Genomic DNA, 26,733 nt, shown 5'->3' on the forward strand with positions numbered 1-26,733 from the left:
TATGATACTATGTCAAGAGATACAATAGCCGCTTTTCCACCGTCAAGTCGAACGGTTCCTAGAATAGTAAGGAACTGTTCCAGTTGGGTTTCCACTGGAGCCTGGTATGGCACAGCACAAGCGCTCTATTTGAGCGATGTAAACACAAATTAATAATAAAATTAAAATAAATATCTAATCATCCTCAATAACGCAGTCATTATTTACATCTCATTTCATAAGTAAACGGTTGCGTTACCAAGGCATCGACAGACGCTTTAATATTACATTCCAAAGAGCGTCCGTTATCAGCCCCACAGTGGAAAATGAAATTGTAATCGTATCAGCTGGCCCGGATCAGCACGGAATGGAATGGTTATGCAATGAGAACCGTCTTAACCAGAAATTAACGTCACAAGCAACGTGCAACAACACATTATCTTATAAGCATGGTCACAATACATTTACTATGTTCAGATCTCAAAGTACAACAGAAAATTGTCTTACCAAGCAGTCACAGTCTGGGGGGAAAAAAATCTGTAAAGTACTATGCAGACTCCACTGATTTTTATGTTATTAAAGTAAAAATTCAAATCCCCTATTGTTAAGGTCAGGATATAAACTTCAATGAAACATTTATTATTATTTTGATCTACAGCCTGAATTGAAACTTATAAAAAAGTTTGTAGTAAGACAAGTGCAAAACACTAGACAAGAAATCTTTTACTTGAGAAACTTGCTTAAAGAATCCATTAGAATATCTGTAGTGCAATTATAACATAAGGGAATGCAAAGGCCTAATTAACATCAAGGTGGCCTTTGGAGAAGAGATCAAGCAGACCCCATTAACCTTAACCATATAATGAAACACAAATAAATACAGAATAGCCACTGCTTCCAGTTTAAATATATCAGAAAGAAGACGCTGTCTGCCTACAACAGAAACATACAGTCTATACTGCTGAGTTATGATATAAAAACTGATTGCACACAATGACAGATAAAATGTATCTGCGGCAGATTTTTAAAATTATTTTTATTAGCTTTTTGTTTTTTTTCAAAGTTTATTACTATACTGTTTCCCATAAATTAATTAAAAAAAACTATTTTTGAAATCAACTTCATTTCAGATGCTGGCAATTAAGGCGCAACGGCTAATTTCATTAAAGTTTAAAAGGAAATTTTGAAACTGACTAGTCAACTAGTCTAAAGAGACTTTTGAGAAGACTCAAATCTGCATTTTCTTTCTGTGCGGATTCTAATGTTTGCTGTAATTGTCAAAGGAAGTATCAATCCTCATCAGAGATATAAGTATGATAATACAATGTGGACTCAGTATACGGTTTAGTAACTTTATTTGGTAACATTATTATTGCTAATGGTTTGTATTATTTAATATGTAATTTAATTATTATAGGTTTGCATATAATGTTCAGAGTTTGTACAGTATTTCCCCTATGCTTTTCTATTAACTACTGCAATTATTTTTGTAAGCATCTGTTGCATAAATCATTATCAGTCTGATGTTTATAAGTAAAACATACACACAACTCTTATTTTTATTTAGCTATATTGAAAACTGTTGGCATTAACTACAGATGAAAAAAAAAAAGTAATTTAATTGCAATTATTTATAACGATTTTTACAACCCTTGTTTTTATGTAAAAAGATAATTGATGCAAACAGAACAGGGTGTAAATGTAAAATATTGTATGTGGTGACAATATTGATGGAACAAGTTTTTTTTAATGGAGATTAATTGTAGCCTCTTGTCACCGTTGGTTGCAAACAAAGGAGAGCTGCTGGATCAAAGTGCAGCAGGCTTTTAACAAACAAACTAAATAAATAATAAAAAAAACCTTTACAAAAGAGAAACTCCGGGACAGAACAAGTCTAATACACAGAACAAGAAAACCAGCCTAGAATCAAACGGTGAACAGAAACACAAATCAAAAAACAAACTTAAACATGAACAAAACTCAAAACGTGACAGGCAGGCGCGACCTCGCGCCATATTACATCCACAAGGTTGGGAGGGTGGGCGATCTGGAGGCTGACAACCAGAGATGGGTAGTAACGAAGTACATTTACTTCGTTACATGTACTTGAGTAGTTTTTTGGAAAATTTGTACTTTTTAGAGTAGATTAAAATGTGGGTACTTTTACTTTAACTGGAGTACATTTGTAATGAAAAATCTGTACTTTTACTTCGCTACAATGGGCAACGTTCCTCTCGTTACTTTATTTTAATTCAATACTGTAAATGTTAAGAAATGCGTAGTTTATTCCATGCGCGCTGTCTCTTTTTTCATGAACGATGCCCCATTCACAAATGAATCACTCTTTTGAGTCGATTCTGTTCAAAGACTTGAGCTGCGTTCCAATTCGCCTACTTACAATACGCCCTAAAAGTATGTACTCTTTCTGTGAACCAAAAGTACTTACTTTTGAGTGTGTAGCAAAAGAGTAGACAAGCTTTGGGACATACTAACACGTCATACAATCGCGTATTTTCTCTCTGTCGCATCTTGTCACCGTAAACTGGCCTGTCAATCATCTTACATCCTCCAGATTTCATTTAGTTCATTTCATACCGTATCGGAGAGAAATGCAGCATGTTGATCTGCAGTCGCGGGTCTTTCATGTTGAGAACTCTCCTCATATTAATGCATAATGATGCATTTAAAAGTTAATGGCCAATCGGATCTTTATAAAAGTCCACATTGGTATTTGCAGATGAAAAATAACACGGATAACATTAAATATATATTTTCTATCAGGTTAAACTGATTATTAGTCACTCAAACCTCTCAGCGTCGATCGCGCGTATCCGCCATGTTTTGTAGTTTTTTAACACTTTTTACTCGTGTTTGTAGTTCTGAGCTGAATCCTCGTCCAATGCGCAGTGGGTTGTGGGCAATATTAGCCTTTACAGTGTGCACGGATCCACACTTTGAAAATCTACAGGAAATAGTAGACCATCCGGGGACTTTTGGCATACTCTTTTCAACATACTATGCTTTGGGACACACTTATTTTAATCTCACATACTATTTAGGATGGATAGTATGGACATTGGAACGCAGGGTTGATCAAACAAGTTGGTAAAGCTGTCTAAATTGATTCGCGAATCAGTTTGAATGATTTGTTCAGTTCCTGCACGCGCTGAATCGTTTGAAGCGGTTTCTCACTCGGAGCGGATGAAGTGGCAGTGGACCTACAGTCAATTAAAAGCAAATCTGCAAATGCATCCAATTGTTTGCCAGCGATGAAGACCTTTATTAGTTGAGCTGCGTATGCTGTCTGTGAACAATTCCACCGGTAGGCCTATCGATTTCATTTGATTTTACTTCATGATACAGCCAATAGCCGACATTTTACAACCAAACAGATTATTACGTCACTATAACAAAAGTATATTTCTTTACCGTTTTTATGGGCATATATCTTAATTTATACATTAATTTATACATATACTATTGCGCAATGGCGGCGCCAGCGACCTGTTCGTCTTGAAAATGAACGCTTTGCGTTGACACAGTTAGCAGTTACACGCGCCTGCTGAAATATACATTTGATTACATTTTGGAGAACAGACCGAAGAAGATCCGTCAATGTGTATTTGATCATTGTTTGTGTCAAGTTCAGCACGCGAGCACATGTAAAGAGTTTTCTCTCTTCTTTAAAATGTAACGTTAGCTGTATACGTTATTAATATAGTAACGATACATTCGGGTTACAGATGCTAGAAATAATGCTTGTCTCTTCTCTGTTTGTTTGTTGCAAAGATATCTAATTATGATAATAAATTAAATATCTATTTAAATAATAAACATTAAATAATAACATGCTATTGTGTGTGTGTATATATATATATATATATATATATATATATATATATATATATATATATATATATATAATAAAAGTAACTAGTAACGAGCTACTTGAGTAAGATTTTTATTGGATACTTTTTTACTTTTACTCAAGTAACTATTAGGATTATTACTTTCACTTTTACTTTGAGTAAATATTTCTATAAGTACTTGTACTTTTACTTGAGTACAGTTTTTGGATACTCTACCCACCTCTGCTGACAACAAAGCCACTGGAAGGCAAGCCTGCAACCTTTAGCCAAAAAAAACGTAACGGCTAATGCTAACGCTCTGGCTGTGGCGGTATGGGCGGTACACAGGGAAGGAGACCAGAGGCCATTACACGATAGGCTGAGAAGTGCCGCACGTCATTAAAGTTAGCCGTTACGCTTTCTCCAATGGTAAGAGATACAGACCCTCTCATCTCCCTATAATATACAATCTCTGGCTGATGAGGACGTGGCTAAGCGGGACAGGAAGCCTCCAGGGCGGCGCCAACAGTACAGAGGCCAAAGGCGGTTCAGGGGGCCATGACAGATTGACCTCTGTGGCCTTGACACTAGGCTTGGCCACGGACATATAGCACACCCATTCATTCATTCATTGTCCATTCTCGTTTGTGTTGCTTTGGTCACACGCTGTCACCTTACCTACTCATCTGTGAATTAATTTGATTTGTTTTATATAAAACCTTTTTGTTAGTTGAACAGAGCTAATTTGGAACCTTGTCTCATCTTCCTTGGGACTAAACATTACAATATAATCCCTCTTATATAATTATGTTACAATTAGAAGGGGACATACTTCTCATGAAGAAAAAAAAAGTAATGTAATGGTCCAAAAATTTTGCCTCATTTTATTTATGAAAAATATAACTTTCTTTCTCATTTTTTTGACTGATTTTGGAGTGAAATATGACAGAAATTTCTTTGAGTTTAAGTTAAAGGAATCTGTTCAAAACTGAAGTGCCCTTTAAGGCAAATCATGTAACCATTCCATATATATATATATATATATATATATATATATAATTAGCTGTATAAATACTGCCCTACCCTTTTTTATTACAACTTTTTTTATTACAACTTCATTCCCTTTCATAAGTAGTGAAGGGAAAAAATGAGTTTCCTTTCATTTCAGTCCAGGTTAGTGTTCATTTGTCTGCCATTTGTGGTACGACTCTTCAATAATAGTTCACATAATTGTGCTGAAAGCCATTGTGATTGAAGTCTATGATGAACTACATCTCCACCCACTTGCTGAATTCTCTCTCTCGTTCACCCCATCCCATCCCTGTAACCTTTGCCCCTCTCTGAGGAAATACAAAAGCTTTCCTTTACCTGATGGGATCACCTCATGAAAACCTGGCCCCAGAAATGTCATTAAATGCCAGTCTTTTTTCTTTTTTTCTTTTTTTAAACTTGCACTGAATATTTTCAAATGCTCTCTACCATGGGCACAATTGAAAAGCCATGTGAGAACAAAATTCAAGCTTTTCACCAGGATTACACTGTTAACCCAAATAGTGTGATGATGCATTAAAATGTATTTTTGGATATTAAATTCTACGTGACTCTGCTGAGGGCCTATTTTCACTGATGATCTCTCTCTCTCCCTTTGTGTAGGCAGATCTAAAAGTCAGGACTGTTTTTTAAATGTAAGTACCATTAGACTCTCTCCAGATGCTGTTTTTTCTGTTATTATGGTATTATCAACCATCAACCCACTCCATTCTATGACCATTCAAACCCAATTCATAATTTCTCTGCAGTATTAAAATGAGCCATTTAACTTTTTGTCCATTAAAGTCAACCTAAAATGGTATTTGAAATCCTTATTTTCTTTCGAATAACATGTACTGAAAACTCATGTAGAATAAGATAAGGAACATGGTAAATTGAAAGTAAACTGGGTCAGTATTGATTTCATGTTGACTTATACTCACTGATTTAAAGTAACATAAGAGGAAAGAGTAAAAGAAACTGTTGTGCTTATGCAAAGATATTAAGTATATTAATATGGGTGTCTGGGAATGTGAGTTACTATATATAGAAAGCATACTGATGTATATATTGTGCATGTGCTAAACTGGGCTCACAATGGGGGGGGTATCTTTGCTGTGTTCATTCCACAGTCTATTCATTCTCTGTCAAATTCCTACCAGCTAGTTTGAGCGAAATCTAAATGTGGCTATTGTGTTCGGGCTGCCTGCAGCAAACATTTCTTGCACTCCCACACAGCAGTGTGGCATTAGATGTGGCAGTCAGGCAATACTGAGGGTGTGCTGACAGTCGGGGGCGTCAGTGCCATTAAATCGCATGTCTGGTACCTGGAGGCAAGCAGGCGCCCGGCCATGTGGTTTATTCACGTCCACCGCCACGAGCTGCCATCCTCCAGACGCGTCCTCGTGAAACATCTGCCACCAGGAGAAGAGATGAAGAGAGAGGGAAAGAATGAAGGAGAAAGGGAAGGCCAATTGTTAACAAGTGTGAATGACTGGCGGTCTGTCAGTTAACATAAAATAATTCTAAATGACATCAAAATGCATATTTGATAACATAAATGTAGCAAATCAAGTTGGGAAAAAATAAGCAAAAGAGTTGGCTTCAAAGACAATTGACAATCACAAAATCAATTGGCAATTATATTATAATTCTTCACCAACTTCATAACCATTTTATAAACACAGGCAAGGTCACAAGAAATTGACTTCATGATCCAATGAGCATCTATTCACATTTCAGAATCTAAATGCACCATGACTTCACCATGACAGATACGAGGAGACAGTGGCGGAGACAGCAGGGACTAGAGGAGGGAGGCGATGCTTCAGCAGGCACCTTGAATCTGGCAAACAACAGAGGCTACTCATATCCATATGTACACAGCCCAGAACTATCAGATGGCTCTACTTGAAGCCTTTTTTATCATCTGCCATATGAAAATCTAAATAAAACTTATTGTTTAGAAAACTAATAGCCCTCCTCTCTTCAACAAACCACATAATTTGACATACTATTCATGTCCATAGTACAAAAGGTTTCGAATGAGATGCACGTCTATGTGCCACATTAAATGTTGTCGTACATTTTCCAAATATATACTGAGCTTCAGATATTTTGTGCCCCCTCCTATTATTCACATCCCAACCCCCAAGCACAAAAGTGAAAATCTGCCTATGGCTGTTCCTAATGTGCACTGCTGCTGTTCCACTTATGTCTGTCTTTTATCAGTTCAGAAGAATAGATAACCAATTAAACCCAAGAGAAATGACAGTCATTAAGCTCACAATGCCCCTTCAGCTCTGACAGATTAAAAAGGTTACCTACATAAATAGATATTTAAAAAGTTTCTCCTCATAGTCTTGTAATTATAACTTTGCCATTCATGTGGTAATCTTCTTAAGGGGCCTTATTGAATTATATTATTTTTATAAGTCAGTCACAAAAGGGATGGTGCAAATCTTGCCAAAGAGTATCATCAGGCCCCAGGAGAACCTTATTCATTTTATTTCTTCCAGATTAAGGGAATCATTCTAAGTCACATTGTCTAACACTCAATAAACCAAGGTTTTGTGTACCCTAAGAGATCTTCTTCAATAAAAACATTTCAGCGTAATTAAAATTAAGACACAGAAAGGCTGTTGTTTTCAAGGGCACAACAGTTAAATTTGTTAACTCAGGGTCATTTTTAATTCTGGGTAGTCAGGGTTCACGATTTCACACTTTATATTTATAAACCCCGGGTTATCATTCTTATTTGCATATTTATGAGGTCACAACAACATTGTGACCTGCTTTAATAAATGCGGGTCCAAAATTGTATTCAAACGTTACTACGACAGTATACCAATGTAAATTGTTTGTATAAATCTGCTTTTATATTTCAAATGGTTAAAAAAAAGAGATTGTGAATTACTTTAAAAACAGTAACAGACCCTTTAAATTTAAGCTGGTGTTTCTTGTCCAATATTTCATGACTGGAAATAACCAGCCAAGACTCTCACACACATTCCTAGGCTATGTGAAGTTTTAGCCCCCCAAAATAGCCTTACCTAGACCAAGAGCAAAAGACTACATAATACCGTTTCACTGCAGACATTATAGATAAGGAATCGATTCAAAGTTCTGTAAATGGAAATGGGCTTGGAAAACTATATTTTACTGAAGACAATTCAACTTTGTGTCCTCAAAATAAGATTTGTCTTATTGCTTTTGGAAGGCTTTACTGTAGATTTGCAACAGAATTGTATTCCATTTTAAAAACACATGGCCATCCTTTTCTCATTTCTTAATCATTTATTTTATGGTAGTATGGTATTCTTTGGTATAGTGGAGTATTATGAAACCTGTCAAGAACATGTACTGTTCATTACCATTCAAAAGTTTAGCTTTAGTAAGATTTATTTTAGTTTTTTTATTCAGCATGGATGCATTAAATTGATCGAAAGTGACAGTAAAGAATAAATGCTGCTCTTTTGGGATTATTTATATTATGAAAAATATAAGACATGACGATTTTCATGTATTTCAGTAACAAGAACAAGATTTGTTTTGGATTACAGAAATGAGAATTTTAAGGGTCCTTGGTTTTCTACATGATTGGTTATTTTTGTTTGAGGTGACATATGTATCAGGCATTTCTTCATGAGATTTACCCTACTAAAGCAGTGCTGGAATAAATGTTCCTAAAACCGTTCTTTTTCCAGAGTGCACTTCTACAACCATAAGACTTGAATAACGGTGGTCAGGTCACTCCTGTGCTGCCAAAAAAGCTGCCAGCTCCACTCATGCCAACCTCCAAGGCTCTGCTCCAGGACTGGCTCTGGCACTGTGACTGGCGCAGTCAGGGAGACACTATGCCTCAGTTCACACAATTACACACACAACTTTTCACACCACGCCCCCACTCCAGATTTTCTGTGCATTTGCACCATTAGCTTGGTTAGTGTGAATTTCTCACCAAACATTAGGTAGGCGATGGTTGTATAAAATCAACAGGACAGGTTTCCCCACAGGAGAGCTTTGCAGGCAGGAAAGCAAGAGCATTTAGGGTTAATTGATTCTCTATATCCTTTCAGATGATCAGTCACATCAAATCCAAGCTGAATGACACATTCTCCATCTTTTCCTCTCTTTCAGCCTGCTGTGCTTTCAGCAACATTCCTCTATGACTCACCCTTGAGTCTGCCAGCCGCCCAATCAAATCTCTCTGTGCCGTTCGGGGCCCCCACCTGACAAGCAGCCAAATTTATTTAAAAAACAGCTTGCTGTTGGGTGTATCCTGCCTGCTGAAGGCCAGGGAAGCCAGACTCACAGCCTCCAAAGAATTATGGGAAAAATTCCTTCAGATGTCTGTGTTGGTGTGTCGGTCTGTGCTTAATAATAATAAATGCTAATATTGAAGGTTTTGATATTTTTGCTTTGGTTGGTTTAATTACATCTGCCCATAAATATTTTGAACAGAGGGATGATCAAAGAGATTAACAAATGTGGAAAATGAATCATACACCGAAGCTAGTTTTTTTTTGCAGATGTAAGTGTGTTTGCCTTTACCTGTGTAGTAGCTGTTGATGTGGTGCTGCTCCGGGACCCCCACATTTGCTGGAACTGCACTCTGATCTCAGCAAAAGTTTCTATAATCACAGCGATGAACACATTCTGGAAGTACAAGCAAATAATTAAATGGATGCCCATAAATGAGGATTTTATTGAATGCTTGTGGTTGTTGTCAGGCATGTAAGTGAAATGTCTGAACACAGATCTGGGTTAATGATAAAATACAAACAATAGATTATCTAACATGTCAAAACTGTTGCCTTTAATTTGTAGCGAGGTTTGAATTCAAACTGCTGATAGGTCAAAATTATTTCCTTATTTGGTAATTGATAACCACAGATTGTTTCAGCAGAGCTTAACTTGCAGTGAACCCTGAATATTCGTCAACCATCTGAATTTAAGTGAGTTTCATAATACATTTTTCCCCTGAGGTCCATACTACACTTAAACAATTTGTTTAAAACAATTATTTTCATATTTATAATAATATTTATTATTATATTATTACTGTTTTTACTGTATTTTTGATCAAATAAATGAATAAGAGAGAGCATAAGAGAGACCTCGAATAACCCTGACTTTTCTATGACTAGAAATGAAGGAGGACCCATGTGCAGATTATGACTACGTTTTTGCAGATCGCTGGTGTGAGAAGAAAAGGCTTTTTCCACCTTGACCAGCCAGGCGAGGAAGAAGATAAGCGTGATGAAGTAGAAATATGAGCGCCAGCGTGGGAAGCTGTCGATGGCTCGATACATGATGAAGACCCATCCCTCCTGAGACGCGGCCTCATATACGGTGAATATACTGGTGCCTGCAAGAGGAGAAGACAAGAAGGGTCATGATGGGGACACGAGAGGACAGAGGAGGGGGAAAAGCTCATGTTTGAGATGTTCCTGTGCCCCCAGAGTGGTCTGACTGGGCACTGAGACACAAAAATTCAGACATAAACACAGTCTTGGCATTAGTGAACCTTGTCAGGTGCTTCCTATTACCCAGCTATGTGTTTCTGTCTCCAACAGCTGAATGAGATGGTTATCTGCACTTCTGAAGCACTCTTTGGTTCCATGTTGTGCCGGAGTTTAACAGTATCTGTATATCAAAGGAACTAGGCTATGAAGAACTACACACTCAAGGACGGAATGCATTCATGGCTATGCTGTATTATGTCTTTTTGCTTATGATTATGTATGATGTCTTTTTGATCATACAAGTGTGATTTCATAAAAGATGAGAGGAAAGAGGACAAATCCTCAAGGAACTTATATGAATAGTCTGTTGTTATTTACAGTATTAATTCTGTTATTTAGCCACCCTCACTCTATTCCAAATCCTATTTTACACAAAGGGAGATATTTAGTATTTCATTGTCTTTTCTATACAATAAAAATGAATAAGGATGAAAGTCATTATGGCACCATCATGGCACAAAGCATTTTTTTCTGGGAATGCCAGTGTGGACAGCACTATCCTGAAATTACAGACCTCCTTTATCTTAAGTACTGTATAGTAAATGTTTCTGATCAAAGATCTATCCTTTGCGATTCAAAATAAAACGTGATGGCGTTATAAATATGCTCTCTAAGGGCCCTATCATACACCGGCACAATGCGACGCCAGGTGAGACGCAAGTGTTTTTTGCTAGTTTCAGCCCGTCGCAGTTATCATTTTCACATCCAGCGCCCACGTTGTTTAAATAGCAAATGCACTCACACCCATCTGTTCACCCATGGGTGTGCTGGTCTGAAAACAAGGTGTGTTCAGGCGCATTGCTGGCGTGTTGTTATTTTGAGACAACTGAAAACGACTGCGCCATTGACCAACAAAAACCTGGTCTAAAGTCAATGGTGCAGTATTTTTTTTTTTTAATTTAAAGGACGCGTTAGTAATATGCACCTAAAGGTGGGTGCGCAACAAGTGCACCTGGCTTTAAAAGGGAATGGGAGATGACAATCTGATTGGTTTATTGCATGTTATGCCCAAAAACACACCCATGACTCATTAAGAGACATTGTATTACGTACAACCCTTTTGGACCATGTGCCTGGTGCATTAATAAATACAGTATAAGTAATATCAAAATAACACTGTTTCTTAAACAGCTTAGAAATTACATCATAAAATGACCTATTTCATATACACTGTATGATGTGCCCTTTAGTTCCAACCTCTCAATGATGTTATCTCTGCACTCATGGTGACCCATGATGCCGTGCTGCGATATGGCTGCCAAAGGCCAGCAGGAAGCATACCACTCAGTTCTGCTTCCTGCCATTTCCCACCAGGTCCGAGGGCAGAATGGGCCAAGGACACTGGCAGGGCCCTGTAAAGGTTAGCTTCACCAACCATACACATATCCTTTACAGGGACCCATATTGATGAAATACACTATTTCAATTGGCTTTTTCACAAAAGTGTGTTAAATTAGATAAAGTACATGCTTTAGTATAAACAGTAACAGAGTTTTTCCCTGGATTAATTAGAGGGAAATACACTTGGCAAACTAAGGACTCCCATTAAAAATCACTTAGGGATAAATCATTGTGTCCAGAGATGCCTAGCAAAGGAAACTCTATTCCCATTTCTTACTGGATGGCCTAAGAAAGGGTATCAAGACTCCAATTTCTGTGAAAAAAGACAATATTCAAAAAGCCTTGACTGTGTTCCCACAGCGCTGTTATTTAAGTTTTAAATAAACTAACATCAAATAAATTCAAATAAAGAATACAATTATTAACATGATCTAAAAATGTGACCTCGAAAATGTGGTGGGGTCAGTGAAAACGTTGCCAGTCCAACTGGATCTGCATAAGAATATATTAACCCTGATATGGGACTTTTTCCAATCATACTTTATGTTTCTGCCTCCCTGAATCTTGGAAGCCAAAATAAGCCATTGTTGTGGAGGCTGCAAACCGCACTGTGAACACGGATGAATGGACAACAGATCACTGATGCAGGAGCAGTTCTGGTTGACTTACACATGACTTATCTGTGTACTGAACTCTATAAAAAGGACGAAGAAGGGCCCTTTTGCAGATCTTAATGTTCTGTAAGTCAACGGTTCAAAGCCACGACTGTTTTTCTAGAGAAAAGCCTCCCTTCATGGCTATTTGGAGATTAGTGGCAATGCTCTGTGCACCTTTCTAGTGGATTTATCTCAAATGGAAGCGATAAAAAAAATAAATAAATAAAAAAATGTGGCATGCTGCTGTGTACAGATCATGGTGCTTAAATAAACTGGTCTATTTGTGAAGCTGCCTTCATAATGCTTTGAAATATAAGCTTTGCTGAAAATATTACATTTCCTAAATGCAGAGTGAGAAGGCATTTATCTGTTTATGTTTGCTTGCACATAATGCATAGATCAACTCAAAACGCTTCAGCCAACAATGCCATAATTAATCACACTTTGTCAAAAAAGACATAATTGCTCTTAATCTCTGTAAATAATTACAAAGGGCAGAGATGGTATAACTTTCCACAGACAACTAAAACTAGATCAATCAGGCTCATATTTCCTGGTAAATAAAATAATAATAAAAAATATTCCAGACATAATGTTTTTAGTGAAGTAAAACAATAATATTCATAATATAATATTTTTGCAACAGCGGGACAAATTAGCCAAGTGCAAATTTGGAGAAGTGAATTATAAAGCAGATAGTTCTGATTCTTTATCTTAATTGGATGAGCTGTGTTCAGAACTATTTTACAGTAATGCATATTCTATGTCATATTATTATATGATTGGTAGCTGTAATTAACTGCTATATTACTACAACATTGCTAATATGTAATCAAATCTATATGATTTTAGATTTCAACGAAGATGTGAGCTGTAATTCTGCACAGGCATATATTCTTCAGAAAACAGAGCAGATGAAAAATGAACATGAAGAAACAAAATCACAAACACCATTTTATCACGTAAGTGCCGCAATGACTCACCAAGCTCATTGAAGCCACTATATCCAAGTTCCTGTCTGCTAAGTCCAAAGTCTTCCAGATCCACACACTTGAACCCCGCCGGACACTGATAACCCTCCCCATTTGGAGAGCAGTGTGTATCAGGGATCGCAAGGCTGTTCCATGTCACACTACTGGAAAAAGACCAGAGGGAGATTTCAAAGAATCATCATCAAATGTTATATCTGATCAAATTAACCATTATATTGTAACAGGCCATCTGGTGTTTTCTCACAGATTAGCAGTGTTATCCTGGTCCTCTCTGGCAACACACACAGTCAGCATTTGGGATTGACAACCGTATTTACTAACAGGTGTGACTGAGACAGGAGTTTTACAGGAGAATATACATAAAGGAGAATACATGCATACATGTATCCGTCCTCATTTGTATCCATCCTCAGGGTAAGCAAAAGCTCTTCACAACAATGGTAACCCAGTGTGATTCTAAATACCAACATAATTTAACATTAAACTCTATCAAGTCTCCCCTTTTTCTCATCTTGCTCAAAAACAAACTTGCTAATTCACATTACAGTAAGACCAATGAAAAGCATGCAAGGAATACAGTTTCAGTAATGTCAACAACAAAAAATAATTTTTTAGTGCTTGATTGGTTCACATTCGACCTACATAATTTAATCTACAGTATAAGATTGCACATTATAGAGAATTACATTATTTTAAAGACAAGAAATCAAGTTTGGAAGGGAAACACAATTTTGTTACGTAAATCAGACAATTTGTGTTTTCTTGTTTTTCTTCTTTACACACACACTTGCTAATTTTATTTACTCAGATTTTCATTTTTAGATTTGCTTAGCTTATAAACTGTATCCGTTCTATTTCATAACTGAATTGTGTATAAACAGAACGGTATTTAGCACTCTAAACAAAACTGATGACTTTAATGTCCCTGAAAGATGATAAAGATACACATATTCTAACACACATACACATGCAGACAGCTTTAGTTTGGACCACAGGTGTTACTTCAGGAGGCACTTGATGTCTCTAATGAAAATGAATGCTTTCAAATTGGCTCGCCAGACATACTTTCAAATTGTTTATTAAAGACTCTGAAACGAGTAGGGATCATTGATTGCAGTATCACAAAGGCCAATCAGAGCCACAATGGCGAATCAAAACAGCTTTAATTATACAGTGATAAATAATCCGCCAAAGACATATCCCTGTGAAGAAACTGATAACAAACACTAGTCAAAAGATACTGCTAACATCATAAAATCCATTTTATTTGAAAATGGACATGCCTTTTGATTGATACTTCTTTTACCACTATATAATATAATATAAAAATGGTAAGAAATAGAGACGGAAACAGAGATTGTATCATATTGATCACCTGTCCTAACATGCTGCCTGTAATTGAGAGAAATGTGTAGGACATTGGTGGAACAAGGTGACAGTTTATGATTGGCAAGGTCACAAGGCCTGTGCTCATCCATATTGTAAGCACCCAAAAAAATAAAACGTTGAGACATCAAATTTAAAAATGTATCCCCAACAGACACAAGTCTGGCAAACTCCCTAGCACATTTTTCCCATTGAATCCCTGTGTAATTCAGATAGCGACTCTGTGCCAAGGACAAGTATTGTAGTTTTCTGAAATACACTTCCACTTGCCTGATGCATGAAAATTCTGCCCAAATACATATATTATATGGCAGACAATGTTTTTTTACCCTGTGCCTAACACCTTTTGAATGATAATATATTGAATGTCAGTGCAGTGAGATATCTCGCAATATAAAAGCTCTTTTCTCTCATGCACATATAGACGGATTGAGGCCAAGCTGCTGAAAAGAGGCGAGCATGTGCATGATGCCCAGGCAACACAGGAAACGTTAATTATTGTGATTAGTGCTCAGCACACTCCTCTGTTGCTGATGGTTTAGGTTCTTTGTTTCAGAGCCGGCTTGACACGCCACTCATCAAGGGAATATTAAATAGGCCTGGGTTTTAAAAGAGAACCACCTCCACAGCTCCATACACACACTGCATTAATACTGCGCTCAACCCTGCTTTCGTCACGCCCTCAAGTTAGGATGCGTGCTTCCAGCAAGATTTACTGTTCATTTTTAGACATGAATTTCCGCTGGCTTATCAAGCGCTTCCATGTGAACTGAATGAGAAATTCAGACAAACATATCATATAATGTGGCCGTTCTTACTGGAGTGTTTATGAGGCCGTGACATCACATGATGAAAATGATGATCTGTTATTAATACCGTTTACAGCTGCTGATGGGATTTGTATTCCAAAGAACAGATGTGTGTGGGAGGTGTACAGCAACAGACGCATACTTCTTATCTCGCGCTGATGCCAGGAAAAACTGCAGCATAATGTTAAATCCCCTGATTCATCCCAGGGATAATAAACCAGAAGGAGTGTGATAAAACTGGCCACACAAAGAGAAGTTCTTGATTTCTTGGGCTATTAGGTTAAATGATTTTATTGGATTTAAAGAGAATAGTTGAGAGAATAATGATGATGAAACTTGCTTACCCGTTCTGCGTATCATTTGTGACACAGTGATGATTGAAGGTGCCAAACATCTGAACCCCCAGGATTCCATACAGGAGCAGGAAGAATAGCAAAAATATGGACACACTCCAGATCTGCTCCCCCGACCGCCTGAAAGGAAGTGAATTTTAAGTGCTTGATATGGAAACAAGATGACAATTTTCACATTATTTGCGCTTACTGGGCTCTTACTTGAGAATGTTGGTTATCCGGGTGCGTGGCAGTTCAAATCGGAAGTAGATCCGGAAGGCTCGAATCATAACGAGGGCCCTCGGTATGCGTAACATTCCCCAGGGTGACATTTGGTCCACAATCTCTGCTATTTCAAACACCTTGAGACATTCAAATGAACAAGTGGATGAGTGGAGTTACCTATGAAGCTCACTCCTTTTTAATTGGAAAGAAACAATTCAATTTGGAAATAACTCTGAACACAATTTCCATACCTGAAGCACAAGAGAGACCCAGAGGAAGACCACCATGAAGCCATCAAACATGCACCAGCGGTCTTTAACATAGGAGTTCTCTCCCTGGAAACAGAGGCAGGTGATAAGACACAGGCTGTAAATTAAAGTCCACAGGTGAGTGGCAGCTGGTCTACCGGTCTAATGAAAGATTGTGGCAGCTGTTAACAACAGCCAGCCAAATTCTGCAATGTGAGCACTTCGGAGTATTTATCCAGCCAGACATTGCCTAACAAGCATGCACCCTACCTAGAAAAAGTAAACATGGCACAAAAATATAGGTTATGAGAACAATCAAACTATGTCTCTAGTGGTAGAGTAAATATTTAGGTAGAAATTTTCAGGTGGAAGCATAACATGCCCATGAAATGTTTCTTGAGAAATAAGTCATCATATTAGAATGATTTCTGGAGGATCATGTGACACTGAAGACTGATGAAAATTCAGCTTTGCCATCACAGCAATAAATTACATTTTAAAATGTATTCAAATAGAAAAGAGACATTTTAAATTGTAAAATATTTCACAGTATAACTGTTTTTACTGTATATTTGATCAAATAAATGCAACAGGGGTGAACATAAAAGATCTTACCGACCCCAAAGTTTTTAACAGTTGTATATGTTGTTGTTGTTGTTTTTTTTAGAAAAAAAAAAAACACTTTAGAATAAGGTTCATTAGTTAACATTACTTGACTACATTAGTTAACATGAACTAATAATAAACTGCACTTACACAGCATTTATTAATCTTTGTTTATGTTAATTTCAACATTTACTAATACATTATTAAAATCTTGTCAACATTAGTTAATGCACTGTGAACTACCATGAACAAACAATGAACAACTGTATTTTCATTAACTAATGTTAACGAAGATTAGTAAATACAGAAACAAATGTATTGCTCATGGTTAGTTCATGTTAGTTAATACATTAACTAATGTTTAACTAATGAACCTTTTTGTAAAGTTACCAAATATTCCATATAGTCTTTAAATAAAAATGAGGTCAGAAAGGGTTTGTTTTAAATAGAGTGCAGCATGTCACACTTCATGACACCACAGGGTTTGTCATGTCAGCTACCTATTCACACATGCAGCTGGTGCACAGGAAATGACATCAGAGGTGTGACGTGCTCAGGTTTGTTTGCTTGAGTACAGATTGTCTTCACGCTCCGGTGGCTTTTCTTTGATAGAGAGACAGATACTTCAGTGGATAAAGCACTTGTTCTCCCAAGACATCTGCCCAAAAATCCCCTGGGATTTTAAAGCCTCTGATCAGCTCCAGTGCTCAGATCTCACACTGTATTAGTAGGCCACAAACATGATTTTTAAATGGATGGCATAAAAATTGTGTGAAGGTCTGACTGACTTTATTAATGGCAACTAGATAATACTGAATTTGAAATAGTTAATGCTGATAAATGAGTTACTTAATAAAATGAGAAGAAATTGCCTAATTCACAACATATAAATAATTATTTACATTAAATCAATGCTTAGACTACTGCATTAGTTAACTGTTCATAATGTTGTGTTCAAGTCCAGAATATACCCAATGACCAAAAATATGCCTGGTAACAGTGATAAAGAAAAACACAAGTCTGATTTTCACAGATCATAAGCGCTCTAAAGATGGAAATACAAAACAAATATACTGGCCTAATTAACTGAGTTGAGGTCACTGTATAATAATGATGTAAGTTACTCTCCTTCAATAAAATTAAAACGCATGTGTTAACTTAGCATTTAATTGCTGCAAGGTTAATCACCCTGTGCTCATACGATCTCAGGGCTAAAAAACAAATTAATTACTCTGTCTTCTACATAAACCTTACTGCTTTCCATGCCAGAAGAAAGATAAAGAAAATCCTGTATGCATCTTGTGGCTGGTTCAGAAGGCAAATGATTCACTATTCAATATCTCTCTATGGGGTTGTTATTCCTGATTCACCAATTAAACTACCCACACGTTATTTAGCCACCTGCCTATTTTATTCACTTCAAAAGGACACAGTCTTTTTCCCCCTCATTTTATTTCAGCTATAAATCGTGACAATGCTGATTGAGTGTGTTACCTTGATAATGCCCCTGATATGCATTTTGGCGATCATCTCCGCAGTGTAGAGGAACATCAGCAGTGTGTCCAGGGTGAAGGTGACATACTGCAGGGGAGGGTAGTGCTCAAAGGTCTTGGGTGTATTCATACAGACTGAAATGACACTGATTATGGCACAGGCCCGCAGGAGAGAATGAACCCACTGAGGACAAAAAACACAATCTGTTTTAGAGTGTGGCACATACTCAGGGTTTCAGTTTTGCACCTTGTCCTGACTGATCGGGTACTGTCGAAAAAATGGATAGAGGGTTGTGACTGTCAAATATAAACTAAACAAAAGGAATTAGTTTAAAGAAATAGTTCACCTGAAAAGGAAAATTCACTATTCACCATCCAAAAGTAACAAAAAAAAGCTCTTTAAAAGAAGTCAATATGATGTTTGCTCTATACTCCAAGATTTCTTATGCCAAACAACTTTTCACTGAAATGTGGTCTCTGCTGTACAGTAGAGGATTTTCAATGAATAGCAAGTTATATTTCAAGCTGCTCCTCACAAAAAGCTATTGTATGGTTTCAGAAGACTTGGAGTATAGCACACAAGATGGGCTACATGTATAATCTTTATTTGTCCTTTTTGAAGCTTGAAGGTCCCTGGTCACTGTATACTTTTGTTGTACAGTATGAAAAAAAGAGCAGAATGAACATTATATTGAATCTTCTTTTGTGTTCAGTGCAAGAAAGAAAATCATACAGGTTTGGAATGACAAGAGTGCATAATTGTGAATAATTAACGTTACACAATTTTCATTTCTGTATGAATGTGGGTCAGAAATTAGTGATCAGATTTTAGAGATTTGTTCACATACTGGTTTGTTGATCCAAAGAATGTCAGCACTGTCTGTCAGTGTTTCATCTGGCCCAAAGTCGGTCATGGGCTGGGCCTCGACCCGCGAGCTCTGTTTCCTCTTCAGCATGCTTGGGCTTGCTGTGCTATAGAGAGAGTGGATCTGAAAGACAAAAGCACATCGACCACAAATGCTAACTTAAACTACACATCAGGCAAAGCTAAAATTCTGTTTGTAGCCATGAGATTTATTATTTATTGGATGCTAATTTGATTGTATATGTGCTCTAAGCAATTATATTACAAAAATAAAATATTAGAAAATGAAAATCAATTTCGTTTTGGAAAAATTTAGCAACAGCCTAAATGCTAATTACTATAATTATGTGGTATAAAAAGCACCTGAGAGGAAGTGTCATATCAAAAGTCCTAAGCAAAGAAACATCTAGTAACTACAGTGGCATGCAAACAGATTTGAGCTATGTGTTCATTGTGGCTGTACAGTACGACATGAAGACAAAGCTCAGTATGGTACCAGACAGCATGTATCGTAGTGTTGCACAGTCACCGTAAACACAATCAAGCACATGATGTACATAAAACACAGACTGTTGACTTCACACAGAAATACTGACTTACCTTCTGCAAAGATCACACTGGATCTTCAGCGTAACACAAACGACAGGCGACCGATAATGAGACTGCATAATATCGGCACTAGAGCCATTCATACCGAGGACAATAATAAAACATGGATATCACACACTCACTGAAACAAAGCGCACATACCAACGGGAAAAGTAAAGCTGAAATTGCTCCAGCACTGCACATAACATGCGATCAGGCATACCCTGTAAATAACACACAACAGTTAGTCAACATGGCATATGGTGTACCAAACGGGTACAATTATATCGACAAATAATGTCCACCACATCAGACAAGGAATATATGCAACACTGAGTGGCGGAGCCATGGACGGATGGGATTGTGGGACCAGGTTACTCACGGTCAGGCTCCTCATTGGTGCATTCATCCCCGGCATAGAGAGGAATGGAATTCAGTACGAAAGACAGCTGATCGGTTGAGCTGAGGCCTGTCCTGCAAGAACATCATTAGCCTTTTATTCTTATTTATAAAGGAGTCCAGTCAATGAATGTTGCATCACATAAGAGCTGAAAGCTTGACCTTTACATGTGATATCAACACAAAAGCAACAAATCAACTCCACCGAACTGTCATGCCCAGTAAGGTCAGGCGGCTTTCGTGCGTCAAACATCGTATAACATGATGAAGAGCTTTTGGTAAACATTTCAAAGTCAGATGTAACACAAAATACACAGACAAGGTCATTCGAAGGTCATTTTGGAACAATGGCAAGATGCACAAAAAGTGTGCGTCTGATAAAAATGTGAAGTCTACAAAGGAAAGTTGAATCTTAAAAGTTCTTACATTTATGTCAAGAACATAGTGGTCTGCTCAGAACAGCTTCTATGTAGTCACAGGCAATTTTCGAAGTAATTGCTACAGTAGCATATGTTGATAGATAGAGGTTTGAAGACAAGTGAAAACTAAATTACAGGGTGTAAGTGCAGTAATGTAGGAGTAAGTTGCAGAAGACTACAATTACTTTCACTTTTTCAGAAAGGACTATTTGCCTAAAGCCAGGATGCAATCACTAAACACTTTAATGGTGGCTGATGCTGTTTTTTAAGGCTCGCTTGTTACATAAATGTTTTTTATTTTAGATTAGATTGTATAGTCTATGAGAAGGATAATTATTCTCCCAAAGGCTTTTTGGGAGAATAATACATTGAAATACTTCAATGTATTATGCTTGATCCAAGTTATGTATAGTAAAAAAAGAATAAATAAATAAATAAAAACCCTATAGCAAAATACATTTATTTCGTACTAAGTACACTTCAAATCCATTAACATATTTATTGACATATCACTTAAGACTTACTGATATAAAATGATATTTAAACTGTATTTGGAGTATTTCTTTATGCACAATGTACATTTCTTAATATTATGCCTAAAAAGTGTTTAAATATCACTATTAATAATGACTGTATGATCTTTGTTTGTATAATATCAGTCTTTAAATGCAGGATATCTAAAGTGTATCTAAAGTATACTTGCAACAGTTCCACTTTAGCACAATCAAATATACTTAAGTATATGTTTAGTTGGACCTCAGCTTTACTTCCGCACAATTAAAGTGCATTAATTGTTCCAGTTGTTCCAATTTAGCAGACTTTAAGTATACCAGTTTAGTATAGCAAAAGTACAATTGCAGGGTATTTTTATTTAGCACATAAATGTGTAAATGTATTTGTAGTATACTTAGCAAAAAATAAATGTATTTCAAATACATATTAGTACTTTTTTCACTAGAGTAGGAACTACAGAAAGAAAATGAGCTCCATGTGAATAATATTATCACATTTCTCTCAGCAGCTATGACCATTAAAATTATGCAAAAACAACAAAATACATCAAATGTATATCCATTTAAGTACAGCACCAATAACCAAAATAATATTACTTCACAATTACTGTCTGTATTTGGAACAGAGGTGACTATTGCTGAATGTGAAGCTAAAATGATTTTGTTTTTTTCATGGAGAGAAATACAAATCCTAAAAAATAGCTCTGAAAACACTGAACATTAAATTAAACACCCCCAACAAACTCTGCAACCGCAATTACATCAAATAATACTGTGACAGTTCAGAGTATAATCAAATGTAGAGACCGTGAAATTTTTAAAAATGTATTCTAGCTAAACATCTGTTCTGTTGAGATATCTTATTGTTTACAGCTACTTTTGTAATAAAAAAAAATAATAAAATAATAATAAAAAAAAAAAACTTCCCAGGAGGCAAATGTTGTTTATGACACTGGTTGCTACATTATTCCTGGTGGGGACTCCCTAAAATTAAATCAATAAATTATTTATTTTTCTTTATCTGTCTCTCTTCATGTTTAGCCTCTCAGCCCTGTGTTTTTACAAACAACCACCTGGACATTTTAAAAATCCACAGAATCAGTATCATTAATCTTAGGTTGATCCAAATAACATGATTATGCAATTAAACAGCCAGCATCTGTCTGACCTACAGACATATTTAAAACAAGACCTCCATTTTTACAGGCCAGTGCCAAAAGCCAACTGTCTTCAAAAATTCATCACATATAAAAACAAAGCATGCAAAACAGGCTGACTCGAGGTCATGTCTGTATTATTCACGATAGCGCAGTCTTTGATATTAAACAGGTATGAAAGCGAGGCTGTGATGGATAGACCTACATGTCTTCAGTGGGTTGTACTGTTATTTAATGTGTTTTTGGATTGTTCTGCTGACGAAACACTGCAAAAATATCTTTCCAAGAAATTTTAGTATACAAAAAACTCCAGACAATATAATATGAGCAGTGGAAAATTACAGCCTAAGTGATCTAGGACCTTTATACTGTACGTCTTTTTTTTTTTTAAGCGGATGCCATTGAACACACGGTAAGTCTATCCCTCACAGACTCGCTTTCATACCTGTCATGGCCCTGCTCTGAATGAGGTCTATACTTGAGGCACCTCGGGACACAGTGACATCAGCCATTATGCAGGGAGATTCCTCCTGCTGCCACAGGGTTACCATGGCAACAGATGAGAGCAGGGCTGCTGCTGCTGCTATAGCTCTAGCTCTAGCTAAATAACCTCGTAAGCAAAAACACACGAATTACACAAAATATAATGGCATGTCGATTAGGGCATTGCTTGCGTTACTGTCTAAATTTGTCATAAGCGTATCCAAAAAGGTTTTCAATATATGACAGTGCTGTTTTTTTTTAAACAAAGGCCTTTTGGCTGCGCAGTCGGTGCATACACTTCCTGGTAGACATGCAAACAAGCCGAATAAAACAAAATACATCTCTTAAGCGACACTCTAATCGAATACACACAAAGAAACGACAGAAAAACGCTCTTTGACTTACTGGTTATTGAAGTATCGCCGTTAACGCGGTGTATAGTCCATGACTCGTTGTACTGAGCTCGAGCTTCAGTCACAGCTGCCGCGCGACAGATGCGCACCAGACGCGCGTGACCCGCTACAGCACAGCGCGCAGGTTGAGATCCCGCAGGCCTTGACATGTATAATATCAGTATCCATCGATATAAATAAGTTTGCCATTTTTTTATTAATGTTGAATGAAAATGAAATGCCGGTGAATTGAGAAAAAAAAAAAAATAAAATCTCATTTTTTGTTACTTTTAAACGTTCTTGAACAGACAGCAGTTTTAGCCTACTAAAATAATAGGAACAACTAGTATTGATTAAAATATAAATATAACAAACTATCCTGAAACCATCATCAGAAACAATAAATAATAATAATAATAATAATAATAATAATGTATATAACACCGGGGCTAATTGTCACAAGGACTATACAAGCAGATTTTGAATGGAAAGTGTTTTAGTGACCAATTACCTAAATGTCTTTTTTGCAATTAAAACAACAAACAAAATCAATAATGATAATAGCAGCAAAACAAAAATTAATATTACAAATAATATTAATTATCATTCCTCATCATCTGAAATGACAGAAGTCAAGGGTTGAACTGGTACTATTTGACTGGACGTTATTTTTAAAAATGTCAGAGGCAGGGAAGATTGTGACATATCTTGACACTTTGTCACGTGTATTAAATGTTAGACTTTTATCATTCAAATTCATTTTTGATTTATTAATAAAAAATTATGGCAAAAACAAGTGTTTGATATTTCTGTATGCTAATTTGAACAAATTAGCTATTTAATGCACCTCAACAATTATTATATTGTATAATATTAGGTTATTTAAAAGCCCCAAATTAGTTCTGCATTCAACATAAATATAAGGCTTTGAATTTACCCTATGAAACTATGGCCGCACACACAGTGTAAAAAATTGTAACCTAATTTAAATGTTTTAGTTGAGTTGAAACCGTTACGATTTGGACTTACACATTTTCAGGTTTTTTACCAAAATGTATTACTTTTCTGAACACCCCACAACATTAATGACATATTTAACTTCCAGAAAAACATATTTTCCCATCTCAGGCATCAAATCCCTATTATTATTGGTCATTATTTTAAGTTATGGACACTATGGGAGCTCTCTGAATATTATTATAAAATGTATTTGTGATAAAATAGGAAAAACATTTTCCTATTAATCAGATGTCCCTCACATTAATTCAGTAATTGCAAATATAAAAGTTATATAAAATGTCACACTTATATACTAAAGCCTGAAATGGGCACTTTTTTGTGACAGCAACCTCATCATTTTGATCAAAGGCTTAACTTCAGAATTTGAACTAAAATCAGTATTCTTATGATTGCTCTGAACATTTCAGACAGAGTTCAACAAACTTTAAATTACTTTTTCATATACAAAAAAAAATAATAATAATAATAAAAATGTAGGTGTGACAGGGTTGAGTGTGACGGGGTTGTGATTTTTTGTCCAAATTGGCCACTGCTTTAAATCTAGTGATTAAATGGAGAGCACATGGCATGCATGATATTAAGAAATCATGAATAATGTTGAAATAACAAAGATAATTTTCACAAGTAATAGTTTTCTATCTTTAATTGATGTAACAGGGTTGAGTCGTTAAGCTTGACAAACACAATTTCACAACATAATTTAGTTAGAATTATTAAAGAAGGTGGTAATGTTGTTCAGAAGACTTCTATGATGTCACTTCCTATTAATGATGTCACATAAGTATCAGTTCATTGTTTTCATAGGGGGAGAATGGTTTGTGTAACAGGGTTGAGGGGTTACTGAGGTACGGAACTAAATGATGTGATTTTAATGAATAATCATGAATTTACTTAGAAAAAAAACATTACCAGCAAAAAATTAAAAAATGAATGGACTTTTTTCTCATTTTATTATTCATATCCATATTCATATCCCAAGTACACTTTCATAGAAGGCCTTGAGGGACATGACAAAATAGAAACTGAAAAAAATAATAATAATAATAATTTCTAATATGAGGATAAAATGTATGTCATGTTTTTAAACATTATTAAATGAGACATTTCAATTAATACAAAAAGCTTTTAAAAATATATTTTGGTGAACCAATAAATAAAATACATTGAAAAAGGTCAGAGGGACTCAAATCGTACCGGTTTCGTGAAATGACTCAGTTAATAAATCCACTAAATGATCTAAACGAGCATGAAATACAAAAGTGAGTCCTGAAAGATTACTGACAACGTGCCGGTAACCAACGTTTTGAATTCTCACAGCTATTCAACCTGTTTACCTCGATTTATCCATAGATGTCAAAGCTGTTTTTGGTCGATGTAACATCGGATTGTTGATGTATTGTCTGAGCTGCCGTACAGGGGCGGAGTGTTTTGTTTTGTTTTGTTTATGCTCATTAAACTGTTGCTGTCAAGCAAACAGAACGTTGCTTGCTCTCTCAGGTGTTATGTATGGATTCCCCGAAGATCACAGGGTTAAATTAACACGATGTGTACATTTGTGAACACGCGAAAACACGTGCCTTTTTGAAATTTTCTGTTTTTTGGAAGTCAGTTCGCTTCGATGAATTACCGAACTGTGTGTCTTTCAACCAAGACTGAGCGCCCAGTCTAGGCGTGATAAACCGTATTTAGCTGTAGGCTATAGCTTTAAGGCCATTTACAGGCTAAACTAATTTGACGCCGAAAATTGCAAACAGGAAGTGCATATGTATCTTTTCAATCCAAACGAACCTGGGTGCTTATCTTTGCTCTGAGGTTCCTTGTGAAAAGGATATATAAAAATGTATAAATAATAGCATAATAATAAGGTAAGTAGTAATCATAATCCTCTGATTCTTCAAATTATGCTTGAAGACAATATACGTTATATAGAGTGGGCCATATGCTTTTTTTGTGTGTCTGTAGCTACATATTTGTATTTTGTTTAATATTTACATTTATTTAATGTTTAATGTATGGAAAGTGGATTGCAGACATGGAACTACAGTAGGTCCTTTAAGCACAACAGGTTCATGGCTAGATATTATGGCTACATATCTCAAATCGATATAGAATAATTGAAATCATTATCGTGAAAGAGATCCTAGTTGTGAAAGAGATTATTTAACAACAATCTGTCTCCATTTCATATTTCCTGTTCTGCATCTGTGTAATTAAGGTTATGGCAAACCAGCTTTTACAATACATGCAAGCAAATAAAGACATTTCAATTGTGAGATATAAAAGATATTGACAGCAGTGCAGGGATATGGAAAGAAAAATTCAAAATCATCTGTATGAACAACTGTTTTGAATTATGGTGACCAAGTTTTCTTTTTCTTTTTTTTTTTTTGGTACTTTATCTCTTTCTCCTGCCTTTGCACCGATAG

General features: G+C 36.2%; 1 protein-coding gene and 1 long non-coding RNA gene across 3 annotated transcripts in view; one reads left to right on the top strand and one right to left on the bottom strand.

Moving 5' to 3' along the window:
- nalcn (sodium leak channel, non-selective) overlaps nt 1–23,445 on the bottom strand; it is a 111,378-nt gene extending 87,933 nt beyond the window's left edge. The window contains exons 1-12 of one of the 2 annotated variants that reach the window (XM_048193843.1): nt 23,301–23,445; nt 20,308–20,399; nt 20,088–20,149; nt 19,321–19,461; nt 18,474–18,656; nt 16,377–16,460; nt 16,123–16,262; nt 15,913–16,041; nt 13,365–13,516; nt 10,085–10,227; nt 9,411–9,515; nt 6,185–6,271 (exon numbers count right to left, since the gene is read on the bottom strand). In XM_048193843.1, coding sequence (XP_048049800.1) covers nt 6,185–6,271; nt 9,411–9,515; nt 10,085–10,227; nt 13,365–13,516; nt 15,913–16,041; nt 16,123–16,262; nt 16,377–16,460; nt 18,474–18,656; nt 19,321–19,461; nt 20,088–20,129 — 1,206 coding nt within the window. In that variant the 5' untranslated portion in view covers nt 20,130–20,149; nt 20,308–20,399; nt 23,301–23,445. The remainder of the gene's footprint in view (nt 1–6,184; nt 6,272–9,410; nt 9,516–10,084; nt 10,228–13,364; nt 13,517–15,912; nt 16,042–16,122; nt 16,263–16,376; nt 16,461–18,473; nt 18,657–19,320; nt 19,462–20,087; nt 20,150–20,307; nt 20,400–23,300) is intronic. The other variant, XM_048193844.1, reaches the window with a different exon arrangement.
- On the top strand, nt 3,247–9,389 carry LOC125270361. Its single transcript, XR_007185338.1, has 3 exons — nt 3,247–3,301; nt 5,481–5,512; nt 6,600–9,389. It is a non-coding gene; the product is annotated as an uncharacterized LOC125270361 (long non-coding RNA).
- Nucleotides 23,446–26,733: the final 3,288 nt, after the last annotated feature.

This window comes from Megalobrama amblycephala, linkage group LG6 (genome assembly GCF_018812025.1).
Source record: "Megalobrama amblycephala isolate DHTTF-2021 linkage group LG6, ASM1881202v1, whole genome shotgun sequence".
NCBI lineage: Eukaryota > Metazoa > Chordata > Actinopteri > Cypriniformes > Xenocyprididae > Megalobrama > Megalobrama amblycephala.